The sequence below is a fragment of the Rhizophagus irregularis genome, chromosome 27 (genome assembly GCF_026210795.1).
Source record: "Rhizophagus irregularis chromosome 27, complete sequence".
NCBI classification, from domain to species: Eukaryota; Fungi; Glomeromycota; class Glomeromycetes; order Glomerales; family Glomeraceae; genus Rhizophagus; species Rhizophagus irregularis.
In genome coordinates, this window is record NC_089455.1 from 1,911,882 (window position 1) to 1,939,179 (window position 27,298).

At 29.1% G+C, this 27,298-nt stretch overlaps 4 protein-coding genes across 4 annotated transcripts; 2 read left to right on the forward strand and 2 right to left on the reverse strand.

Moving 5' to 3' along the window:
* Nucleotides 1–5,220: 5,220 nt before the first annotated feature.
* OCT59_018283 (uncharacterized protein) lies at nucleotides 5,221–5,627 on the reverse strand (the record flags this gene model as incomplete). Its single annotated transcript, XM_066148674.1, has 2 exons — nucleotides 5,221–5,535; nucleotides 5,607–5,627. The coding sequence occupies 2 exons, from the start codon at nucleotides 5,625–5,627 to the stop codon at nucleotides 5,221–5,223; spliced, it is 336 nt and encodes a 111-aa protein (XP_066004579.1).
* Nucleotides 5,628–9,245: 3,618 nt separating this feature from the next.
* On the forward strand, nucleotides 9,246–10,520 carry OCT59_018284 (uncharacterized protein; the record flags this gene model as incomplete). The annotated part of the gene is made up of 5 exons (XM_025330665.2): nucleotides 9,246–9,378; nucleotides 9,460–9,852; nucleotides 9,982–10,040; nucleotides 10,114–10,284; nucleotides 10,356–10,520. The coding sequence occupies 5 exons, from the start codon at nucleotides 9,246–9,248 to the stop codon at nucleotides 10,518–10,520; spliced, it is 921 nt and encodes a 306-aa protein (XP_025171149.2).
* Nucleotides 10,521–19,437: 8,917 nt separating this feature from the next.
* On the reverse strand, nucleotides 19,438–20,504 carry OCT59_018285 (uncharacterized protein). Its single transcript, XM_066148675.1, has 3 exons — nucleotides 20,350–20,504; nucleotides 19,800–20,263; nucleotides 19,438–19,661 (listed from the first exon to the last, which is right to left on the reverse strand). Exon 2 carries the CDS (start codon nucleotides 20,157–20,159, stop codon nucleotides 19,809–19,811), a length of 351 nt encoding a protein of 116 aa, XP_066004580.1. The 5' UTR covers nucleotides 20,160–20,263; nucleotides 20,350–20,504; the 3' UTR covers nucleotides 19,438–19,661; nucleotides 19,800–19,808.
* A 596-nt stretch (nucleotides 20,505–21,100) lies between these two features.
* On the forward strand, nucleotides 21,101–22,469 carry OCT59_018286 (uncharacterized protein; the record flags this gene model as incomplete). Its single annotated transcript, XM_025320504.2, has 3 exons — nucleotides 21,101–21,121; nucleotides 21,249–21,342; nucleotides 21,422–22,469. The coding sequence occupies 3 exons, from the start codon at nucleotides 21,101–21,103 to the stop codon at nucleotides 22,126–22,128; spliced, it is 822 nt and encodes a 273-aa protein (XP_025171151.2). The 3' UTR covers nucleotides 22,129–22,469.
* Between the last annotated feature and the right edge of the window lie 4,829 nt (nucleotides 22,470–27,298).

Below are 27,298 nucleotides of genomic sequence, written 5' to 3' on the forward strand. Positions count from 1 at the left end.
AATCGAATTATGATCGATTTTTATGGATTTTACTTTGGATAATGAACTTTCGAACAAGATTCAATATCGCAGAGACAGCTACTGAGACTCTAATAAAATTTATGAAATTGGCCCTGTGCGAGTTCAGTAGTGACGATTTTAATGATTTCCCAGATTCGCTTTCTTAACAAGAAAGAAGGCTTGGATTAAATGACCAATTTCATAGTTTTGTACTGTACCGAAATGTCACAAATTGTATAAAAAAGAGGAAGTGGTAGATTTCAAACAAGAGGACAATCCTGCTATAATGAAATGTCAACACATAGAATTTCCCAATTCTTCAGTTCGCAGATCACGTCTTTGCAATACGGCATTGTCTGAAAAAATTAGCGCATCGACAAATCGAACAATAATACGACCTAATTTAATGTATCCGTTTGCTGGAATCAATCAACAACTTGCCACTATGTTTTGTCGGCCTGGGTTTGAAAATTCTCTCCGACATTGGGCTAATCGGTCGAATTTTGATAATATTTTGACCGATATATATGATGGGCAAGTGTGGAAGAATTTTAAAGAATCGGACAATGAAGATTCGCCAAATTTTTTCAGAAGCGAAGTGGCCGATTCTCATCTTGGCTTGATGCCGAATCTTGATTGGTTTCAGCCATATGATAGTACCATTTATAGTATCGGTGTCATATACGCCGCTATATGCAATTTGCCACGCGATATCCGATTTAGACGTGAAAATTTATTGACTCTCGGCATTTTACTTGGGCCAAAGGAGGTCAGCCTACATAAAGTGAACCACTATTTAGCACCAATAGTTAACGAATTGGAAACACTCTGGGCTGGGTTAACACTAAATCGTACTTATGAATGCGAAAATGGAAAGAGAGTTCGTGGCGCTTTAATCTTAGTATCATGTGACATTCCCGCCGCAAGAAAAATTTGCGGTCATGTTTCTGCCTTAGTTTCATGTCACAGGCAATGAAAAAAGCAAATTATGAAAATGGGCAGCATAATTTTGCTGGAATGGATGATGTAGGGTATTCTGCTCGAGATTCGAATGAGCACCGGCAAAACGCACTAGGTTGGCGAAGATGCAACTCAGACGCTGCTAGAAAGCGCTTCGTCAAAGAAACTGGCGTTAGATGGTCCGAATTGTTGCGTCTATCATATTTCGACCCTATTAGATTTATTACAGTCGATCCAATGCATTGCTTATTTCTGGGCATTGCGAAGTGGATAGTAAAACGAATTTGGATCGATGGGGGTATTTTGACACCAAATTCTTTGAACAAAATTCAGAAAAAGATGGACGAGTTTCAGATACCATCCGATTTAGGTCGAATTCCAGGAAAAATTCATAGTGGAGAGGGATTCACCAATTTTACAGCTGATCAGTGGCGAATATTCTTTACAATTTATTCAACTGTATCACTTTGGGAACACCTTTCAGACGTAGATAGAAAAATCCTGAATCATTTTGTCAGGGTTTGTTCGATTTTGGTAAATCGGATTCTAGAATCTAATTTGGTGGATGAAGCCCATAGAAGTCTTATCGAAATAGTCAAGCTCATTGAGAATCACCACGGCAGAGATAAGATCACACCGAATTTTCATCTTTCTCTGCATTTGCGTGATTGCTCATCTGATTATGGACCATTATATGCGTTCTGGTGTTTCGAACGTATGAACGGTATTTTAGGTAAATATCCGTTAACGATTTTTTAACGATTTTAACGATTTCAATATTAGCTTATAATTTATTGATTTCGCACTTTTAGGTTCGTTACCAAACAGCAACAGGAAAATTGAGTCTGAACTTATGCGTCGATTAATGTTTGATAAACAAATCGAAAATATCGTAAGTTCAGGTATCGAAGTAAAAGGTCTTGAATTGCTAAACAGTCAGCGTACTATCGGGTCCCTTTCAGTTACTGATGAATTTTCGTCAGATGAGATGCATCGATTTTGGCTGAATTCACAAAATATTAAAGATTCACAGATTTCTGGCAAAGAAGGCTTCCCAGGTGAATTTCTTAAGCCGGTATTTCATAATATACTACTTTCAAGTGAAATATTAAATTTAATGGTCGAATATTACAATGCGACTTACGAATCATTTGGATTTCGGAGGCCTCTTGTAGAAGGTTTAGATAACGATATAATAATTAGGGTCAAAATTAACCAATTCGGAAGGTGTCGGATTGGTTCGAAGTCTTTGGATCGTCATTATCGTTAAGACATGTAAAAAGTTCGTACGTCTTAGCGAAATTTATTACGGATGATGAAGATGTCGACACCTACCCAGGTCAAATTCAGTATTATTTTACTCACGTAGTAGACTTTCCGGATGGTCCCGTCGAACATTTTCTAGCATACGTTCGTTGGTATAAACACGCAAATTCAACCAATATTCGATACTATTTCAGCAGTGATGAAATTTGTAATGTTGAGTTGTGGAATACCGAATTTTATCCAATAAGTCGTGATTGTATAATACCTGTGCATCATATTTTAAGTAGATTTGTACCAGTAAGTTACCAAATCTCAAACCGGCAAAATGCAAGAGAGTATTTAGCCGTAAATCCAATTAGTAGAAAATACCAATTATAAACTTATAAGTTTTAGACATAAATTTATAATAAATTGAGTAATTGACTATAAATTTGGTGTTGATTTTTCTGAATTTCTGAATTTTAATGACAAATCATGTTTTTCAAAAATTAATTTTGATGACTTTTTTTGTATCAATCAGCCGTCAATCAAATATAATGATTTTTTGCCGAATTTTTATTGAATTTTTATTGAATTTTTATTGAATTATCAATTTTCCATAAATTGGAAGTACATATTTGAATATTGGGCAAATTTTAGGTTGATTTGTCATTTTGTCTGATTTTTTTTGATTTCAACCAGCATCAATCAGCCGTCAATCAAATATAATAATTTTTTTCTGGATTTTTATTGAATTTTTATTGAATTTTTATTGAATTGTCAATTTTCCATAAATTGGAAGTACATATTTGAATATTGGGCAAATTTTAGGTTGATTTGCCATTTGTCTGATTTTTTTTTTGATTTCAACCAGCATCAATCAGCCGTCAATCAAATATAATGATTTTTTTCTGGATTTTTATCGAATTTTTATTGAATTTTTATTGAATTGTCAATTTTCCATAAATTGGAAGTACATATTTGAATATTGTGCAAATTTTAGGTTGATTTGCCATTTGTCTGATTTTTTTTTGATTTCAACTAGCATCAATCAGCCGTCAATCAAATATGATGATTTTTTTCTGGATTTTCATTAAATTGTCCGATTGGCATCAATCAGATGTGCCAATTTGTAATGTCAGTCGATTTTGGTCTGATTTTTAGCTGATTTTCCATATGTCCGATTTTTTTGATTTCGACCAGTGTCTGCAACTACAGATCTATTCTTACGAATCTTTAAAGGTAGTGCATACACTTGATCTTTCTGGATTGCCTCAACTGGAGACATACCTAGCAGTCGAGTATTCGAATTGTTTAACTTATTCACAATATCAGAAAGGTTCTTAATCCAGGCAGTATTCACACCTTCTGTAAGGAGTTCCTTTGCATCCTATATTTTAAATAGCCTTTCTGCTAAAGTTTGATTATATCATTTAACAATAGCTTGACTCTTATGAGTAGTACCCATCCGAATACATACATCTTTTTTATCCATTAGTCAGATAACTTCATCCTTAAATTCTGATCCCCCATCTACTTGTAAAACTTTTGGCTAAATAAGTGGGCAGTCTGCTTTACTATAAATCTTTTTAAACGCTTTAGCAATATGTGCAGAGCTGCAATCTTCTAGAGTAGGGATTGGAATCGATTCCCATTATTAAAATCGATTCTAAAATCGATTAATCACGATTAATCGTTTTGCAAATACTGATTTTTTTAATACTATTTATAATAGGTGTATTTAAACACATATCACGTGATTACAAAAATTACAGTAATCGAAGAACAAATTTCCTTTTTTGGAAATTTGTACAACCTTGTGCGATAGCAACTTGAATTTTATAGGAGACAAAATTTCCTTTTTAGGAAGTTTGTGTTCTGTTACATGATTCGCGAGCGGAATTATGAATTTGGCCAAAATTAACTATTATGAACAAATAATAATTTACGGCCAAATTAACGAATTTCCCCAGTATCACCGTAGAAAAATGTCACATTCACGTGATCATATTTTATTCATCACAACCGTCACACCTCACTGCGTTTCCATTTTTTATAAATATCTGAGGGACTTAGTTTTTTTCGAGTAGGCAAAACCTTATTTATCACCCCTTATTCGTCACTGTTTTATCGGAAAATTTTTTGGGGTGCAGAACTGCGGAGATCTGTAAAATTAGCAGATCTCCGCTTTTTTTTTTGTCATTTTTTGTGTATTTCTGCGAAGTTCTGCAAACTTTGCAACTTCGCAGATAATTGAATATTTTTATCTATAAAATCAGCAAAATTCTGCAATTTTGCAGAATTTTATTTAACAGAAAATTTAAAACATGCCAGTTTTGTGAAGTTCTGCGAAATAGCAGATCTTCGCTTTTTGTCCTTTTTTTTGCAAAACTCTGTGAAATTCTTTAACTCAAAATTGCGGGTTTATAATTGCGTTTAAACTTTGAGTAACTAACTAATTAAACTTTTCGATTTCAATTAGTAATTAAGCTTAATTAAGCTTTTCGATCATTTCCGTTGACAATTTATTTTCGCTAAAGTTTTTTAATAGTTTTTTTTTAATACTTTCGTTAAAGTTTTTCAACAAATTTACAAATTTTATTTTTTAAACTTTCTGACTTTACTTTCGTTAAAGTTTTCCAGTAATTTTTAAAACATGTATTTATTTAACAAATAACGATTTACTTTGCCAAACCTTGAAACTATATGAACTTCTTGATTAATTGAACTGATTGGTATTGTGTTGTATTCTTTGGTGTAATACAACTGCGGATACCCATACAGTTCGGATTCCTCCATAATAATATCAAACCAACGAACCAGAGCAAGTTCATATGGCTCTTTGAAAAAACCTCGGAAGAATTTAAATAATAACAACACCTTATAAAAAAAATTGATTAATGACATACAACACTTTATCAATCTTAATCATTCACTTACTTTTCCATACCAAGCTCCCTCATCCGAATTGTATTGCTCTTGATCTTTCGCAGGAGTTACCGCAATATTACCAAACTATTCTTTACCTTGGAATTCTCCTGTCGTTCTTAAAATATGTTTATCTTCCAGGTGTACTGAATCATAAATTTTAATGTAAAATTCGTCACTTTCAGACTCCTGCGAAGATGTGTCCAGAAAGGTATCTAAAGTTGAAATTAATTGCGATAACCCTTCAATGAAGTTTGAATGTGGTGGATTTTCAGATTTTTTCAACGATTTTATTTTTTGGTCGATATTATCTAATATTAGTTTCCAAAGTACTTTTCCAAATCCTTTGGCTTTACGATGAATAACTTTTTTAGCAGAAGATGTCAATTCTTTGTGTTTTACCTATAAAAAATATTATTAAATGTATGTATATTTCAAAGAAATTGATTTCAGTCATATCGGATTCAACTAACAGCGTTCACCAATTGTCTCATTACGTCTTTTCTGTTTGATAACTGATATGGGGTTTTGACATATGATTTGTGAAGGGTTTCGTACGTTTTCGTTAACAACCCATTCAATGCACCATATTTTCTAATAGCAGGCACTGAAAATAATCAAAATAAATCAGGATAAAATCATATACTGTATGTTTACTAGCATCCTACCAGGACCTGGAAAAATATATATAAAGGTTACCGCCAAAAAATCAAAAAAAAATAGGAATGCGAACCATAATATGATTGGTTGTTTTGCTGTTTCTTCGCGTTTCTTTATTTCAAATATAGTAACACTGGTAAAAAAATGATTTATCCTACACATATCTTACACATATTGGGTACTCAAAATGTAGAAAATTATACACAAATAATACACATATCATACACATATCGGGTACTAATATATATATCATACATATATCAGGTACCTGATAGGTATACTATATATATAAGTACCCGATATGTATATAATATGTGTATTATTTGTGTATGATTTTCTACATTTTGAGTACCCGATATATGTAAGACATGTGTAGGATATGTGTAGGATAGACCATTTTTTTACCAGTGTAATAGGGCCAAGAAAGGAAAGATTTTCACAAAAAAATTCTTATTGTTGCGAACCAACATGTGACTTTTACTAATTAATTTGGCGGTGACCTTTTTGAAAATTAATTATAGCCTCAAATCATGTTTGGCGGTAACCCCTATTAGAAGTTTTCAGATCCTGTCCTACTTGCGTGATACCGCCAACTGTGTAACTTTGGAAAATTGCAGTCAGTAGTGGACAATGGAGAGAAGATCTTTTTGAAATCAATGCACCAATCAATAATTGCTGACTATAATTGATAATCTTTAGTGTGTTGATGATTTCCAATGTAACTTTATGAACTTTAACTTACTTCAAAAATTTTCAGATCTTCTTCAGTGTACATTTCTTTCCTGCTCATTATGTACATCTTACTAAACTTTGCGTAAAGTTCGCAAAGTTCTTTACAGGTTATTTCGTTCCCTTCAAAAATTTCATCTAAGGCAAAAAGGGCAATTTTCATTATGTTACGATAGTCTGACACAGTAAGTACGTTTATATGTCCTAATTTATGTAAGAGTTTAAGACCCGGGAAGCGAGAAATCTGACGAAGTCAATCATCAAATTTTTTTTGTAGTTCTGTTCTTCCGACTGCCTTCAAAATATCTTATGTAAATTCCAATTGGTATTTGAAGAGTCTAAAATCGATATGGTGCATATAATCAGGAACGCAGGCTTCGTATATATTCAAATTTCTGAAACAAATTATATATGCGTAAAAATTTACATCTTTGAAATTCATTACAGAAATATAAAGATATTTACGGAAATTTCCAGAAGGAATTTTCAACAGAATGCACAGAATACTCCTTTCCTTGGCCATCGTTGATTACTTGCTTCATATTTTCATGAGTTCTATGAGGTACATTCTCTAGTTTAAGACTCATATTGTTCAGATCACTTTGCAAAACCATGCAAGTATGGCATGGCATTTTGCACCGCGCTCCTTTATATGTCGCAGTTATATCATCAGCTTCAAGCATATCTGCGAGAAAAAAAGATATCCGTGCAGCGAAAGTAATCACTTGTCCATTAATTCCAAAATATTGCGCTTCAGATTTTTCTAATAAAGGTTGGAGCATAATTTTGAAGCATTTATGATATACATCGCGCTGTAAGCTTTGAAAACTTTTTGTTGTTTTGATTCCTGTATCTTGGACTTTAGGGAGAAATCCTAAAAGAATTTTAGCCTCCGGCAAATTACAAACACGATTTGGAATGTTACCAAGAGTTAAAAAAACTGGATGGCCTGATGATTTCCCAAGTCCATCGAAAGTTGTTGCGTCTGAGTATAAGATGATGGACAATAGTCAATTTAATAATGGAAGGTTCTTTTCGGTTTCTAACCACCAGTTACCTTCGAAAGGTTCGCCAAATATTCTTGTTTCACCTCTATCATCCTGAGAATATAAACAACTAAATAAGCATAAATAATGTAATTTATCATTGCAGACGGAAATCAAATTATTATACAGACTTTCATTTTATTTTGGATTCCTTTATGGACAAAGTTATTGGCTACTTCTGGTCGTTGCAGAAGAGCTTGAATAGCACGAAAAAGTGGGCGATAGTAGAGGGTAAAATTAATTTCATTATAGGTCGCAACAACCTTTTCTTTAAAGTCTATCAAAGGTGAATTTATTTGATTAAGATAATCCTTGCCATGTTTCGTTGAACTTAGCAATGGTGATTTGTCTAAATTACTATGTTTGTTGAAAAACTTTATTATTTTATCACCTATCTTATTAGAGATATTACCCTCTACTATCAACTCCAAAAAGTCACGATATGCATCATTCGGCCATTTTACTACGTGCTCTGGTGTGGGGTTTCCATCAACTACATCTATGGCATTATCTAATGACGCACCTTGAAGGTCTTCAGAATCAATGAATTCAGTATCTTCAAAGTTTACTAATTCTGATTCTGCTTCCGATTCTTCAAAATTTGCTTCGACCCTCTCTTCTAACTGTAACCTTTTTCGCAAATGATAATGTGGTTCATCTTCTAACTCATTTGCAATATTTACTAAGTCTTCATCTTGAGATGAAGGTTCAAATTGCTTCATCTCATCATCATCATCCTGTGATGTAAGCTTTTCTTGCGAAGTAGTTGGGTTTGGCATAATAATTGACGTGCTCCAAAGTTCTGCATCATGTTCTGATCTTATCATTTTTCTTAATGGCTGCAACAAAGATTTTTGCTGTACTGGTGACTCATTTAGTTGGAAGGATCTCATTTTCCTGTGATGTTTAGCATTGGCATGTTGTTTTAAACCGCCGTAAGTTGAAAATTCTCTTTTACAAATTTGGCATTGATATCTAACCATTTTTATTTGAAGAACAATTTATGAGGATTTATTTGCGGTATAGTAAATATTTGTTTTTATTTGTTCTTTGCTAATTTTAAGCGAATTTTAGTGATTTTATTAATGATTATTTTAATTAATGCGAAATTATGAATTTTGTGAATTTGCGAATTTTAATGAAGAATTTGATATTTCTTTCGTTTGTGTGAATTCTCAATTTTTTTTTTTGATTTTTTTACATTTTTGGCGCAAGGGTTCAATCATTTTAATTTACAGATTTTTAATCATTCTATTTTTAAATTTTAATCATTTTAATTTGCAGATTTCTTAATTATTTTATTTTATTTTAATCATTTTAATTTGTAGATTTTTAACTATTTCTATTTTTAAATTTTAATCATTTTAATTTACAGATTTTTAACTATTTCTATTTTTAAATTTTAATCATTTTAATTTACAGATTTTTAACTATTTCTATTTTTAAATTTTAATTATTTTAATTTACAGATTTTTAACTATTTCTATTTTTAAATTTTAATCATTTTAATTTACAGATTTTAATCATTTTAATTAATATTTTTACTGATAATTAAATTATTTAATTTATAGATTTTGGATTTTTTTATCGATTTCAGTAATCAATTTTTTATTTAAATTGTTTTGTAAATTTCAAGTATATTTTTTCCTATACAATTTTCTAAATTAGTTGTTAATAATGTCAACGAAAAATACTAAGAAAAAAACTGGAAAAAATGCAAAGAAAAAAATGAAAGTTTCCCATAATAGTCTGGAAAAAAAAGATGAAGCTTCTCAAAAAACTGGAAATATATTATCTCAAATTTTATCAGGTACAGTCCGTCAAGGAATTGCATTTCTTACATTAATTTAATATTATAATTAATCTTCGCTTGTTCAATCGACACCAACAGCTGATGATGTATCATTACAAGATACAGGAAATGTTGATGATAATGCTTCAGCTTCAATATCTTATATTGAAACTTGTACTGGCCCTGATTACGATAATATTTTAACTTCAACACCCCATACCGAAGGACCGTTCGTGTTGGTTGTTCCAGATGAAATTTTCAAGTCTTCAACATCCAATAATCCTACAAAAAGTATCAAAAGTGGCAAGCCAAAAAAAAATCAGGGTAGATCATTAACGCCCATTGTTGGTAATAATTCAACAAGAAATCTTGAAAATTCTCCAACTAAACCCGATGATGATTCAAACCAAAGAACTTCCACACCTATCAGAGCACCCACACCTATCAGAGCTTCTACACCTATCACACCTATGCAAATTGATGACGAATATTGTAACTTCGAAAAACGTGACGAATGTTACCTTACAATTGAGAAATTCAACTATACTATGAAATTATTAGACGAAAAAATCACTTCAATATATCGATTATGCTGACGTATTAGTGAGCAACAACAATTAGATTCTCAAATGATACAGAGACTTGTGGTGGTCGATGAGCTTTCAGATGAATTTTGGAACGTACGTTACTTTAATAGATTTAGCAACTTTATTTGATCTCAAGATATTTAAAAATAACTGATTGTCTTTACAGCGCGCATATAAAAAGGTGTCCAAAGAACTTATTCCGAAGATCCTATTTTCTTCAGATACGGAGTACCGTAAAGCTTTAGAGAAATACCTCGCTGAACATGCCAGTCATTATATTGAAAATCTTGGAAGAAATACGTGGATTTCTCTATTCGAATCAAAGTTATTACCAGAAGTACGTGAAATCATTAATAATAATCAATAATAATAATAATAATAGTAATCTGAAATTATTTGATTATTAAGATAAAAAACAAATGCCGAAGCAAGCAAAATGATTTAGCGGCAAATATTCGAAATACTATGTTTTCTAACTTCGGTGAGCAGAAGTTAGAACGTGTGGATAGCAGTGCGTCCTCTAAAAAGATTGCCGAATGGAAAAAAAGTGCAAAAACGCGAGAAGCATATTGAGAACTTTTCGAAAATCAAGGTATTTTCACGAAAATAACCTCTTCTGTTTTCAAATCATACGAAGGCAGTGAGCTTCTTCCAAAACACCGGGTTTATGTACTCACCATCTGCGATATTGTCTTAAATCCCAGTAGCCCTGGGATTAAATGCAACAACAAGTTAGTTTTAAAGAGAGTTAATTTCTTATGGTAATAATAACGTTCATCAGTACTTTGAAGTTAAAAATTTTTAAATATTTCGCAAATATTAATGTCAATCAAAAATAAAGTTACTGTAACTCCGCGTTTGTTTCAGGAGTTAGCTGAGAAATAAAATTCAGAACAAAGTCCAGAGATTTCATCTATGATCGAAGAATCGAGCGATGCTGATGATGGTAATAGTAGTAGTTACGAAGAATTAGTAAGTCAAAGTTATTATCTGGTATATAAGTATTTTTACACCGCGTTAATTTATTTTGCTAATCTAAATCAAAAAAATTTACAGCTCAAGAGTTTAGATTCGAAATTCTCTTAATATTCGTCAAATTTCTTTGTATTACATTAATTTTCAGAATTCGGAAATTTGTATTTGAAATTCTTCAATTTTTTTTGAATATATTTTATTAAATAAATTACATATTAAATAAATTACTATATATAAAATTATTTGTAATAATTGTGATGATCAGTAAAATTAAATATATTTGAATTATTTTGAATATTTATTTTTTAAAAATCTTCGCAGAATTTCGTTATTTGTTTTTTTTATAATCTTCGCAGAATTTCATTATTTATTTTTTAAAAATTTTCGCAGAATTTTGTTTCTTGAAATTCTGCGCAGTTTTTGATGAATTTTTTTTTCCAAAAACTGCCAACAGAGTCACAGATCTGCGCAAAAATGTCACCTGCAGATCTGCGCAGATCTGCACCCCAAAAAATTTCCCAATGTTATTTTCACGTGTTAGTGCATAACGCTGTAATGCGGGCCAAATGTGACATTTTTCTACGGTGATACTGGGAAAGTTAAATTAACGAAACTGCGCCACAATAAGTAAATTCAATTTTTATTCAAGATTCGATTTAAAATTGATTCTTATCGATTTTTGATAGTTTCGATTTTAATCAAATCTTTTCCGATTCCTATTCTAGAGGTACTAAGGTTGCCTGCCGAAACTAAAAAGGAAATTCCGAAAGGTTTCGGCCAATCAAATCAAATGCCGAAAATGCCGAAATTAGGCCAAAACTCGGTCTTAATTTTGGCCAAAATTAAAATTCGGCCGAAATTATGATATTGTGTCCCGTGACGTTACACAAACTTCCAAAAAAGGAAATTTTGTTTCCCAGTAAAATCGGAGAAATGTGTCGCACAAATGTTACACAAATTTCCATAAAAGGAAATTTACATGTCGATCATTATTCCGGCCTGAATTATAGTATTAATGTTGGCCAATAATTTCGGCCAAATTTCGGCCTTTCGGTAAAAGTTTCGGCATTGTATAATTTCGGCAAATTTACTTTTAATTGCCTAAACTTTCGGTTTTAAAAAAGTTTCGGCCTTGGCCTAAACTACTTGATTTCGGCAAGAAACCTTAAGAGGTACTGAAGCTTTATATTGGCTAGCAATATCTATAATATTCAGACAGTATTTATACAGCTTTCTATTTACAGTATTATAAGGCATATATATATAAAATATCCGCTTGATGATACATATAGAGTTCCGAACAGATTGACCAAATTCAGGTAACCTGACAGGTTGACCTGAATTTATCAGGTCAGATTTAGCAATTGCAACTTCGCATGTCAGTTGAACATGAACTTAAATGACCTTAACTTGACCTGTTGACCTGAAACTATAATTTTATATAAGTGGGTTATGGTATTATAATTCACTTTTCATATTGATTTATATAATAAAAGTGAATTGCAATATCAGTATTCACTTTTTTATATTGATTTTATATTTAAAAAGTGAATTGCGGTATCAGAATTCACTTTTTTATATTGATTTTATATATAAAAAGTGAATTGCAGTATTGGAATTCACTTTTTATATTGATTTTATATAAAAAAAAGTTAGTTGCAATATTGCGATTCATCTTTTTATACGATTTTAGTATAAAAAAGTGAATCGCAATATTTCAAAAAAAAAATGTTTTGCACCATTTTTTTTTGATATTTTAATAAAAATTCCAAAAATTTTCAGGTTTCAGTTCAGGTCAGGTCAAACAGATAATCTGATATGACCTGACCTGACCTGATCTAACTAGTGTTCCGAACAGATCGAATCAGATCGGATTTGAGATGAATCCGATCTGATCGAATTGACAAAAAAGTTGATTTAATCCGATCTGAATTCGGATCAAAAATAATTGATCGATCGATCCGAATTCGAAATGAGCTTGATTCGATTCGGCTAAATCCAATTCAGATAAAACTGATCTGGTCCAAATCCGATCTGAATCAGAAGTTAAAAAACATTGCGAAACATTTTTTATTTCAATTTAAATGAAAAAAAACTGTTGCAAAACGGTTTTTTAAAATATTTTAATATAAACTGTTGCGAAACGGTTTATTTAACTAAAAAAAACCGTTTCGCAATGGTTTTTTAAATCATTTTAATATAAACCGTTGCAAAACGGTTTATTTAACTAAAAAGAACTGTTTCGCAACGGTTTTTTTAAATTGGTTTAGTATAAACTATTGCGAAATGGTTTATTTAACTAAAAAGAACCATTTCGTAACGGTTTATTAATTATTTTAATATAAACCGTTGCAAAACAGTTTATTTAATTAAAAAGAACTATTTCGCAACAGTTTTTTAAAATATTTTAATATAAACCGTTGCGAAACAGGTTTTTTAACGATTTTAATATAAACTGTTACAAAATGGTTTATTTAACTAAAAAAACCATTTTGCAACGATTTTTTTAACAATTTTAATATAAACCATTGCGAAACGGTTTATTTAACTAAAAAAAACTGTTGCGCAATGGTTTTTTAAATTGTTTTAATATAAACCGTTGCGAAACGGTTTATTTAACTAAAAATAACCGTTTTGCAACGGTTTTTTATTGTCTTAATAAAAAACGTTGCGCAAAACGTTTTTTATTTTCTAAGATTCAGATCCGATCTGAATCCGATCCGAATCCATTCGAATATGATTCGATCTGATCTGATTTGAATGAATAACTGATCCGATCTGATTCGATCCGAAATGGATCAAATTTTTTGATTCGGATCAGATCACGGATCATAAAAAAGCTGATCTGATCTAATCTGATTTGTTTCGGATCAGATCCGCGGATATGAATCAGATCAGATTTTTTTCGGAACACTAGATCTGACCCATTCAGAACTCTAGATACATATTTGGTCAAGTAATCTTATTAAAAGAAACCTGTAGAACATATTTGGGTACAGATGAGTGTATTTGCCATATAGCCTGTTTATACAACTACTCCATAATATCAGATATGTTAAAATCATGGTCCTCAGCTTGCACTTTAGCCCAAAGTTTTTCAGGAGTACGATAATATCCACATGGATGGTAATAGATTTGTTAAAGAATATAATTTTGTTCGATTTGTTTATTAAATGTGGGGTCTATAAAAATCTGTGGATCTGTCAAGAAGAGACATCATTAAAGACACAGATTACAAAGCTTGCGCATACATTGCAATCACAAGAACAACATATGGGCTAATTTGTTTACTCTCATTAAAAAGAGTTATTAAATTGATTTTCATAATTTTCGTTACTCAAAATTGTTTTGTAATACCAAAAAATCATCTGATTGATGATCACTTGACTAAATAATAAGTTGAACAAAAATTTACATTTGCGAAACTTAAATTATTAAATGTAAAAGAGCTGTGAAAAAACCCATTTCACTAATAAAAAACCCATTTCTCATATATATGGAATTTTTAACATATATTATTAAAAAGTAAGTATATTTTAATAGAATATAAAGTAAAATAAAAATTTATATAGTCTTAGTAGCTATAAATGTTTATAAAAATATAATAAAAATATCATATAAAAGATGGTATCATAATAGATATTTTCAAACAATAAAATAATTATTTTATGTCATAGTTTATATTACCATCTTTAAATGCAAATATATCAAGATTCACTGATCTGTTTTCTATAATTTTAAGCTCGTTGGAAATCCCTTGTTCTGGACTTTATAGGCAATAAAAGAACTCGCCGATTGAATCATTAGATCCGGAGATATTTACATTTAAAGTTGAGGTACGAACTTTTTAACATGCTTAAATGCAAATATCTTGGGATTCACTGATCCAATTTTTATAAATTTAGGCTCTTTGGAAAGCCCTTGATCTGGTCTATATGAACGAAAAAAGAGCTTGTCAATTGGATTACTGGATCTGGAGATATTTACGTTTTAAGTTGAGATACAAAGTTTTAACATATATAGTAAGTGCTAAAAATTATATTAATTTAAAAGAAATATTTACCAAATTATAGTATAATAACATTAAATAAAAATTTTTTAATACTCATCCCCAATTTACTGTATATTATATAGTATTTTGTATAATAAAAATGTAATAAAATTAATATTTTAATTAAAGGTAGACAAACCAGCCCATATGATATATAAAATACCTGTATGGTATAATCGAGAGTCATGAATCTGAGATAGAAGAACTTAGGCAAAAAAATGCTGAGTTGCGTGTGAAGCTTAAAAAAGCTTTAGAAATAACATCACTAAAGGAGGAAGAGCTTCAAGCATTAGAATGTCAGCTGATTGAAATTGATACTCTAAATATTCAACTCAAAGATCGAATAAAAGAACTTGCTAATAGACAACAGAAAAACATAGATTCTCTTATTACAAAGCCACAACAGAGAATAGCTTGTTCTATGATTACTATTTTTTCAAAGCTGGTATATTTTTTATCGTGAGCTTTTTTATGTTTTTTATAAGCTTTATCGAGGTTTTTACCATCATCTGCAAACTCTTGCCAGTAATCCCTTTCAGCTTTCTTATCTTCATCTACCACTCTGCCATATATTTGTTTAACTTTCTCATGTCGCTTTCACAACTCGTCTCTACACCAAGTATACCAAGTGCAGTTAAACAATAGATGCTTACCAAATTTATCGATTGGATAGACCGCAATAAAGATATCTACAATCTTAAGGATACTGAATGGGCTTTGCTTCCTACATTGCTCTAGAAGTATCCTCCTGTTGATGGCTATAAGATCTTATGCAGCCGAAGATTGTTGCTAACTTTTTTGCTGTATATGCCATATCAAGTACTGTTTATCTGTATAGATACTTAGTACCTACCTTTTATTCAATTACATTTTTTCTTTGTATAAGGGTAATTACTTACCTTGTTATTTCACTCTATTGACTCCATGGCTAGTTTTCTGAATGGGTTAATACTTCCTTACTTTTTTCGGCTCTGTTGGCTTTGAAATTCTATTTCTTATTCAGTTAGGAATAAGTAGGTGAAAATATAAGTAGGATGAAAAATAAGTAGATGAAATAGATGATATAAGGAAATAAGTAGGTGAAATAGGTGGTATAAGTAGGTAAAAATGGTAATATAAGTAGGTGAAAATATAAATAGGTGATTTAGATTATGAAATAAGTAGGTGAGTCAGAACTGGCATTTTCATATTACTAACAATACCTTTTAGAATAACTTCACTTCCTGAAAGTTGTTTACTCTTAAAAATACATATTGGTGGATATTTTGTTCCATTTATAAATAAATATAATGAATTTATTAATTTGATATATAAAATAATTAAAGTAAATATAAAAAAATAAAAAAAATAAAACTTCTTACCTGCAGAACAAATTAGAACTACGGTAAAATGATTTTTATCATTTTCAGGAGGAATCTTACCACACTACCCTGTAATGATTTTATTATATGGTCACGTGCTGATGATATGTTTATGTTTTTTATTATATTTTTGAGGGACTTAAGTTTTTTTTACTAGCCTGATTTCTATTTGTCACTGCATTATATGTTACCTGTACTATCACATTTAAAGTATTACTTATATTATGACAGGATAGTGTAATAAGATTCCTCCATTTTCAGTAATACGAATATGCATTGTTTTATCACTCTTATTGTTAACAGTTATATTTCCTGCCATGTTGAATTACACAGAAGTTTTATTCATATTAAAAATACTATTCAAATCAAAATTATATAGTGTTCTCAGTCTTATAATATATCATCTAAATTCATTTAATTTTTCTTCTAAATTCTCAGGCAATTTTTGAGAAATTTTGGCTCTTCTCCTTAATAACAATCCAAATCATTTTATAAAAGAATTAATCCAAGAAAGATTTTCTTAGAATTTATATTCTCCTGCTAGATATAATACTTAAATTGAAGATTCTTTAAGAATTTTACATATTTGTAATCTTATAAAGATATAATTAACAGAAAACCCTTTTTTCCGTTGTTCTATTATCCAACTGTATAAAATCTTTTCTGCTTCAGAATAAAAGGCTTTTCTTTCTGAAGTTCCAGAATATTTTTTCTTTTTATTTTCTTATATTTAAATTAAAATACTTTGCTGCAGTATTTCTTCCATTTTCTTGGGCATACTTAACTACTATTAATTTTTCTTCAAGTGAATATAATGTATGTTGTCTTACATCCACTTTTTTATGCATTATTTCTACTAGAAATATTATTAAAATGTGTGAAGAATTTTTGAAAGAAATAGGGGTAAGATGTATATAATCAATTAAAAAAAATTAATAGTAAAATCAAAATTAAGCCATAATTACAATTTTGTATGCTATGCTATGAAACTGAAAAAAGGGGTTTGAAATTTGAGATTTTATGGTACTACTATTGTATTGTATAAGCATTAATTTTTCAATAATATATTTTTTTTAAATATATGGAATTTATCAGTTATATGAAAATTAATATTTAATATAAAAATTTAAAAACTCTAATTATTTTTAATATTAATAATTTTTAATATGATTAAACAATTTTGTGCAAGGCATATAATAAAACAAAAAACTGGGACCTCAGTCTCCCAGACATCACTGATTGTTATCCCCTAATGAATTTTTTATTTGCTACTATATTTTTCATTTTTCTTCTATTTTTTATCATGGTTAATTATCAGCAAATTATCAGTTAATTTTAGAAATCTGATAGTCCATTTTAATTCTGTATTTATATTGCTGAAATTACTGAAAGAATCTGGATTGCTATTCAACCAGTTACTATTCCGAAAAAATTCACTGATTATTTATGGAACCCAAACAAAATCATGGAGTTATAATGGAAAAATTCTGGAAAATTATTTTTTATAGGCTTATTGAAGATATTTGTGAAAAGTGTTTACAAAAGAAGAGTTGCAAAATGAAAATAACATTAAATTTGGTATTACAGTTGCATGGATGTTATTAGATCCATTATATAATCAGGTTGAAATATTATTATCAAAAGTACAGGAACAGATAGATAAATGGGATACTGATTCTATTATACAAAAATGGGTATGTAAAGTATATTTTGTTTCATATATTTATTTTTTTCCTTATTTTAATCAAAATTTAAATTCTAACTTAATAAAAAAAATAACAATAATGAAAATAGTAGTGAATATAATAGTAAATTAGACAAAAATGAAATTTCGCAAGCTGAATAATAAAATTTGGAAAATGCGAAAAAGCTGGCATAATACTATTTAGAAAATTTACTATGATATATGATATAATAATATTATTGTAAAGCCGTAAATGAAAATAATAAAATTGCCTTCACAGATTCATGTGATTTTACGCTGATCTGAAACAATGCACAGTTTCACGTGCACTTAATTTTCTGTCAGCATTTTGATCTCGTCATCTTTAATATTTCCAATATTATCTTTTTCATTACTTTGATCCTTATCACATTCAATATCTTGATTTTCATTGTTACTTTCTTCTGACATTTCTTTTCCAAATCTCCTTTCAAAATTTTTATAAACTGTATCTATTAAGAATTTCTGTATTTCCTTATATTATACATCTTCAAAATTCTAGTGTAACCTAAATATATTTATTTTATTTCCAGAATATGGGAGAGACTATGTTAAAAGTTTTTCGTTAGATCAATCTATCACAATGTATTCGTGTATATTAATATCAGGATTCATATCCAAAGGTATTTCTTTGGGATACTAGTAATGAGAAAGAATCTGTATTTTTACAAATTGATTACGGGACTCAACTACATAATATTTTTTTAGTAATCGAAAACGAGGAGAGATAATATTAAAATGGAAACGGATATTGTGATCACATTGGGCATGTATCAGTTTGATTATTTTATGTTTTTAATAGAAGCATGTGCGGGATCTGCCTAGTTTCACAAAATTTATTCCTTAATGTAAATATAGATTTCATGAATTACAAGAAAAAAAATGTGTTTATATAACTAGAGTTTGGAATCGATTAAGACGGTTAATCGATTAATTATCCAAACCATAATTCTGGTCAAATTATCTAATGCGGCCCAGAGCTGTGGATTTTGGTCACGTGTTTTCCGAACTTGGACGAATTTGAATAATAAAATTAAAATAAGACTTTCCTATAACTAAATGTATGATCAAAAAACAATTTGTGCAATCTGCGGCAAACAAACAATTTTTAATGTTTTTAATATTAATCGATTATTAATCGATTAGGTCCTTGGTTAATCATTATTAACCGGTTAAGGTTTTTTTGGTCGGTTCCAACCTCTATATATAACTCAATTGCGTTTCATAAGAGCGTACACAACAGAAACAAATAGTTAAGAGGAAAATCGTCAACCATGTGTTGAGCATTTGGAATCTCTTCGTGATCCCATCCAAGTATCACAAAACACAATTTGTAAAAAAGAAATGTATTTCACTGCTACGCTCAAAGACCACACATCATTGAATTAATAAATGATTTTACGTTATTCTTTATTACAAAACTATCGAACGTGTTTTTGCGAGATATTACATTTAGAGATTGATTCTAGTTATTACTGTTTGAATGTATAGTTTATTGACTGAGCATATTCGTACAAAAGGTTAATTGCTGAGTCGGTCACTTATGTTAAATGTTTAAGTACAACATATAAAACATTGCCCAACTACGAGACCGTGTGTTTCAACTACGATTTGTAATTTATTTAAAAGAAAAAAATTAATGAAGTCAAAACTAGTAAATTTTTGTCCGTCTTAAATTAGATAAAAAAAGTTAAAATAATAGATTTTTTTTATACCAGCGTATAAAGGTAAATTTAACTTACGTTCTCTTCTTAGCACAGTGAACCTGATATTTTGTTAATAATCTTCATTACTACTCGTCTTTTTTCTGGACTATGAGCTTTAAGGCTCATAGCGGTACCCAAAGCGTGAATAAAGTCTAATTCATCAGTGGCATATTCATAAAATTTGTGGTTTTCATTGCCGCACTTAAAACGCCAATCTTTCCAGTCTTTTGCAGTACCGCAATCGTCACATAAAATATCTAAGGAAGTATCAATTTTTAACATTCCTTCACAGTATCTATGATACCAGTTACTAGCACTTCGATAATTTGACGCACATCCTGTTGAAGTCACAGGGCAAGGCATATAAAGCCATGCCTCATCTGAACCAAGTCCCATTGTAAGTAAAATTTTTTCGTAGCGAAATAAGTTTTTATTTAGCACAATCTTAGTGTATTTATTGAGATGGAGTTAGAAGTTGTTCGTTTTGTGGAAAAGATTTTCTAGAATTTCAAATGAAGGAAAAATAATTGATTATATTATCCCAAATTATCAATCTAATCTGAAAAAATATCATGATAAGACATACTTTCCTTTCATATGAAAGTATCAACAAAGAATACTTATTTAATACAGACAAGATTTCATGATAAGACATTTTTCCTGTCTTACGAAAGTATCAACAAAGAATACTTATTTAGTACAGCAGATAAGATTTCAAAAGTGCCATGATAAGACAATCTTCAATGGCAAGCCGAAGCGGACAAATCTCGCCATTTAAACGCGTAATTTAGTGCAGTGATGTGCATTTGTACTACCAATAACATAAAAATTTGGAAATTCAAATGGTTATAAAATTTGGTAATTCAAATGGGTTGTAAAATTCGGTAATCAAATGGTTTATAAAAATTTGGTAATTCAAATGGTTTTATAAGAAAATTATGTTTCCAATATTCCAAGAGCATATCACTGATTTAGTGTATCACAATTATTTACTACTTTAAGAAATCTGGACCATTACACAACACAAGAAATAAGTAAAAAGCAGCATAATAGTGTGAAAATAAGCGGTTATCGTGTCGAAATAGGCGCAGAATTGTCTGCTTGCCATAATATTCCTGTCCTACGAAAGTATCAACAAAGAATACTTATTTCGTACAGATGAGATTTTCAAAAGAATCATGATAAGACATTCTTCCTGTCTTACGAAAGTATCAACAAAGAATACTTATTTCGTACAGATGAGATTTTCAAAAGAATCATGATAAGACATTCTTCCTATCTTACAAAAGTATCAACAAAGAATACTTTTTAGTACGGATAAGACTTTCAAAAGTATCATGATAAAACATTCTACGAAAGTATCTACTTATTTAACAAAAAGATTTTCGATTAATAAACTATTAACTAAACCATAATAGGTTAATAAACGGAAAATGTCGGTCATTCGGCTATTCTTTGTTAACACTAATCAGTTATCGATCAAAGATAGAATATATAAGTGTCCTACTTTATGTAATTTTTTTAAACGTATATAAATTACCTTTCTTGATCATCTTGGCTCACCAGTCGTTTATTCTATGTAAGTTATGAATTAATTTTCTTGTTTACAAATTTATTAAAATTCTCATTTGCTTATTAAATTTACTGCATTGCAATAGACGACGAGATGTCGACAATTCAAACGCATGCACAGACTTTAGCTTACGAGCAACAAAGAGCATTTGAAATTTTATCCAAAGCGTTAGAAGCCCTTGAAGGATACCTTGCCAAGACAGATCGCATGATTAATCGCCCACAAATCTATGGGACTAGTAAATGGATCAAGAGCGACAGTGGAAGTTCTTGGGATCTTCAAGAATGTTTTTTGATTCATTTGAACATATGCGGCATAACTTTCTCTCACAGAAATACGAATTTTCCTACCAAGCAACTCGTAAGGCAACAATTTTATACATGGCTTGCCAATTTGTGGAAGGATATTCCCGCCGAACAATGCCCACAGGACCTAGCTCATTTTTTGATTGAAATACATGATGTGCTAGATGGTGATAAAAGCAAGATCACCAAAGAAAATATAGAATACGATGCTAGTAATAATGAAACACAACCTTCAGCCGAAATGTATAATGACTCCTTCTTTGATTATCAACAACAAATTCATAAAGTTGACTTACAAAAAGAATCTTTGGGTAATAAGACTTCTAGCGAAGTAGAACTGCAAGGAAAATTTAGTGGAGGAAAAGAAGAAGAGGAGAAAGGAAAGATTATTTTTGAAATAATTGAAAAAAAATACCGTAAGGAACATAAAGCCTATCCTTTATTTATTCCTTATGATAAAAGACAGCAACAATCATATTTAATTTGAAAATGATAAACTTCTTTGAAATGAGGATTCACCAAGAAAAAGTATAGCTTTGCAATTTATATCGAGAAAGGAGTCAGTATTCCTTCTCTAAACTATTTTATACAATAACATTTCGTCCATAATGAGGCTTTTTATCAAACATGCTATCACTTATATATGTTTATGGATCTGTCCGCATGGTAATAATGGCAATAGATGTGATACAATGTATATTATTTTTTCCGTGTATGAAATAAAAATGGACAAAATTTTTACTGTCACATTTTGAATGTATACATTTTTGTTCGTGCTTGTATCATTTTTTATTAATAATAATGGCTTCCACCAGTTATACATACTAATTTTAATAACTAGTGAATTTTTCGTGTTTCGCATCATCTTGAAAAAGAGTTTATTGAATGTCTCACGATCAGTATGCAAATATATTCACTCGAATTCAATATTTCGTAATAAAAAATCTAGCTTTGATTTTATAAAGAAAATGTTCATGTGTAAATTTTAGACAAAAAGAAACCCATTTAAACCCATTTAAACAAAAATTTGAAAAGTAATCATATAGTTACGATTAATTCTATAAATATTAAAATTGCGATATAAATTTCCCATCTTCACATTTCTTCACTTTTTTGGAGTAAAAGTAGTTGATACATTATTGTTTCTAAGGTTAATAAAATTAAATTCTAAAATTACTTGATGGATATTAGGAGATATTAGGTCTATTATCTGGTTTGTGCTGCCAACATTCTAATAAAATAAAGTAAAAAATGATTGTAAAAATGCTACAGAAAATTATTATTCTTTGTTTTATACTTTTATAAAGTACAAGAAATTTATCATTTGTGTTTTAACAGGTTCTTCTCTAACACCATTACAAATTTTAATGAAAGGATATTTGCATTTCGTTTTTTTTTCAAAGTCAAGAGGTGATTTTTGACTTGTTAACTTCCAGAATAATACTCCCAAGCTAGATATATCAGGTTTTTTGAATATGTGATATGGATGAATCTCAAAAAATTTAGGATCCATGTAAGGCATTACACAGCAGTATTATAACTAGTATAGAGATAAATGACCAATTTAATCACATTTAGTATACTTACAAGATCCCTATGTGTGATTCCCCTATCATCATATAACCATAACATCAGGAGTTGTATTTTTTATAGAGTCTATGTAAAATCTACCCAGTAAAAAGTTCTTGTACCAAATATAGGCCAATTATGAAATGAGCCCATTCGGTATAAAATTTGGCCATATTTATTTTAATTTTATCCCATTTATGGTCCAATTTTTTGTACCAAAAGGGCTCATGTATAAATTCAATACAAACCTAATATGAATTCAGTACAGGACTTTTTACTGGGCTATAATTCTATATATATCCAATGTAAATTTATTATATAAATTTTTATAAATCTGTGATATAAATGAGTAATTTATTTATTTTTTATATAATTGTAGAAATATTGTAAGGATTTTATATAAGAAAATTTCTAAGTTTACATGGGGTGTTTGTACATGAGTCATATAAATATAATTTTTAATAGACTAATTTTTTGTTTTTTAATTTGAAATTGAATGCTACTGACATTATACTCTTTGACTTTTTATTCTTATTATATTACAGATAAATATATGTATTTTCACCTGCTCTGCAAGTTTACTTAAGGCATTAAAGAAGGTTTTGAATGCCATTTTTAATCTACTAATATGACCCGTATTTAAACACCCCACGTACAAATAGAAATTGCCTTTATATAAAATTAACATAGATACAGAATCATTTAAATATAAATTTACATATAAATTAAAGTTAAATAAATTTTATATAAATATTTTATATAAAATTCATTGCATGAATATAGAATTATAAATATAGATCTATATATAATTTATGATTAAATAAATGTTATGCAAATATTTTACATGTATATGATATATAAAAAATTTTATTATAATAATATATCTATATTTCTTTAACAGTTAAAGATTTACAAACATACTTATGTAATATGAATCAATTCTATCAAATTGTAAATTATACAAATTAACATCATTTTCATATATAGACAGCCTAATCAGGATCCTGAACAATAAATAAATATGTCAGATTTATATTTGCATAACGATCATAAGAAATATTATTCTCATGTAAGATTTTCATTTGCTTAACCAATAGTCTAATTTTAAATTAGTTAGATTTATAGATGCGTAACAAACCATAAATTTAACTAAACTCGGTTATGAGTTTGCGTAGCAAATACCCAATTTGGCAATTATCATATTTTATATATTTTAAATAATAAAAAAAAAGTTTGATGCATATTAATATCTTCTTTGTCTTTACATCTTATCGTTATCTATACATATACATCTTCATCTTTGCATATTTGTTATTTTTATTTTACATATTCACATTTTTTATGCATATTATGGGTGGTTGGAAATACTCAAAACAACGTTTACAAACTGAAAACATCCATTTGTTGCCAAAGTTATACGTGTTAAAAAGGTAATTTGTATATGTGAAGTTGCAATAAAACTTAATAGGAAATATGACAAAGACTATATTAATCGCTATGCAAATGGTCCAGGATGCAAAAAAAATGAACAAAAAAGTATTTTGTACTTTTTTAATTCTATAAAAGCTGATAAAGAAGATGATGATAATGTAGATTCAGATGATGATTGAAATAATTGGAAAAGTGAGGTAGAAGATATAATGGATGATGATGATATTATTACAGTAGATGAAAATGAGGTTGAAATTAATGGAAAAAGAAATGCTAATATAGAGATTATCAGCCCAGCAATTACTAATAAAACTGGTAGAAAAAGAAAATCATGTTTAGGATTGTGTTCAGATTTAATTGCAAAATATGTTAATAGGACACTGGCATATTATGGTGGAGCTTGTCGTGTTGAAGTAATTGCTAAAGAAATGTATCCTGAAAAATTTCCTAACAAATTTACAAGAAAAAAACTTAAACCATCTCAGAAACGTGCATTAAACTGGAAAATTTATGTAGAATCTCGATGGCGTATTGATAAAGATTGTAAGTATTATTGTTTATATTTTTGTAATCTTTATCGATCAATTAATGAATATCTTTTTCAAATATTGTTAATAGGTAATGCTGTACGTGCTAAGAAATGCACAGGATATTCTGATTCTGGAAAAACAATTTGTCATGAATGTTATACACTCAAATACGATCCTATTTCAGCACATCGCCTTACTATACCAAAATCAGCACCCAAAAATCTTAAATTTACACCAAAATTCTATTTCGAGAATAATTCTTTAAAAAAATATTTGCAAAATTAGGATCTTCGTGAGATTTAGTCTATTATCAAGGATAATTATGATACAAATATATGGATTACATTAGCAGATAAGCAAACAAGGATGCATTTAAAGAAAAATCTGTATTTACAGGACTTTGTGAAGTAATGGTTCAAGCTGCAGTTCGTAAAGATAATAATAAAGGCAAGCAAAATATTCAATATAATGAAGATTTTACAAACTTTCTTATTATATTAGAAAGCTTTAGTACTCAGGCTTTTAATCTTTTTCGTCAAAATTTGGAAGGACGTACAATTCAAAATATACGGTATTTTTTACTTGCTTATTTATTAGTTAATCTTTAATATTTTCCCTAAAATAATTAACAATTTTCATAAAATTAGTAAACTTCGGGCTAATAATGAAGACACACTCACAAATCCTAACCTCTCATTTGAAAACGTTGCTAAATTTAAAAGGCTAATTGATATATTAAATTATCAGGAGCCTATTGTTGCTATGTCTGATAACACTAAGTTGAAGCCTGCTCTTCGTTATAATCCTGTTTTAGGCTGTATCATTGGATTAACACTATCAGTTGAACAAACTAAAATTAATGCATATGAGGATATTCAACCGATTATTAATGATATTAAAATAAAAAAAGCAATTGCGAAAGATGTGCGTGCTTATATATTGCAGGTAATTGAGTGGTAATTATTGTTCATTTAAGCAATTACATAACGTAAATCATATGTGCCGATTTTTGGAATTAGTCTAAATTAAGATTTTTATAAAAATTTAATATTTTAGTAAGATTAACATTACACAAATCTAAATTAAATATGTGTTACATATTTACGTAACTCAGATTTAATAAAAAATAAAAAAAAATTTTTTAATCAATATTCAAAAATAACGGTAATAACCACTTCTTTTTCCCCATCACTCCCATCACTTTTCCATCATTTTTCTATTCACTTTTATTAAATATGACAAAAATGTTTATAAGCAAATATAGCAGTTATTTTTAAGTGGTAAGTAAAAGAAAAAACTTAATATTTTATATACATAGATAAGACATATTTTTTCATAATTTTTAGCTTTAATTTATTGTTTTTTCTTTGTAAAAAATACATGCAAATAAAAAATAATTATGATGTAAAATAGTTGTAAAATGAATAATAAGATATTCATTTTTTTTCAAAATAACTAATTATATATTTGTTTTTTATCTTTTAAAATTATTTTATTAGATTTATTCTACTAAAATCCTTAAATGGCAAATAAAATCTTTTAAATAAAGTAAAAGAATTTGGGATTCTCTTATGAAAGCATTTTTTAGTAAGAAATAAAATTTTCAGATCGGACTTTATGCAGGTGACAAAATCGTGCATTATTATTCCTGGAGATATGCTAACGTCATCATTTTACATTCATTTGAAAGCTGAGAATTTGCTCTATCGTAAGAATCAAAGATCAGGAAAATTGGATCACTGGATGAGGCGTAATTAACGATCAAAGTCAAATCAAATTTAAAAATTAAAAATAAATATATTAGACGTAATTATTCACAATCCAGTGATTCAATTCATTCGATTTTAGGCTTATTAGATAGACCTCAATTTTCTCTTTCAAATGAATATAATTTCATTTGTGTAGCTTGCATCTACAGGTATTTAATAAATTTTTTTATATCAGATTTTATCAAACTTATAAAATTTTATATTAATAATATAATTGATGATTCCTAAACATCTACATATATTAAACGAATTATTTTAAATTTATTTTAAAGATAAAAGTTGGCATCACCTTAGGGAGCAAAGATCATTCAAATTGAATCACTATATGTGAAGTAATTAATGATCAAATTTAGATAAA

Excerpts from the sequence above, each read along its gene's own strand:
- OCT59_018285 (XM_066148675.1), bottom strand. The coding sequence starts at position 20,159 with ATGGGACTTGGTTCAGATGAGGCATGGCTTTATATGCCTTGCCCTGTG.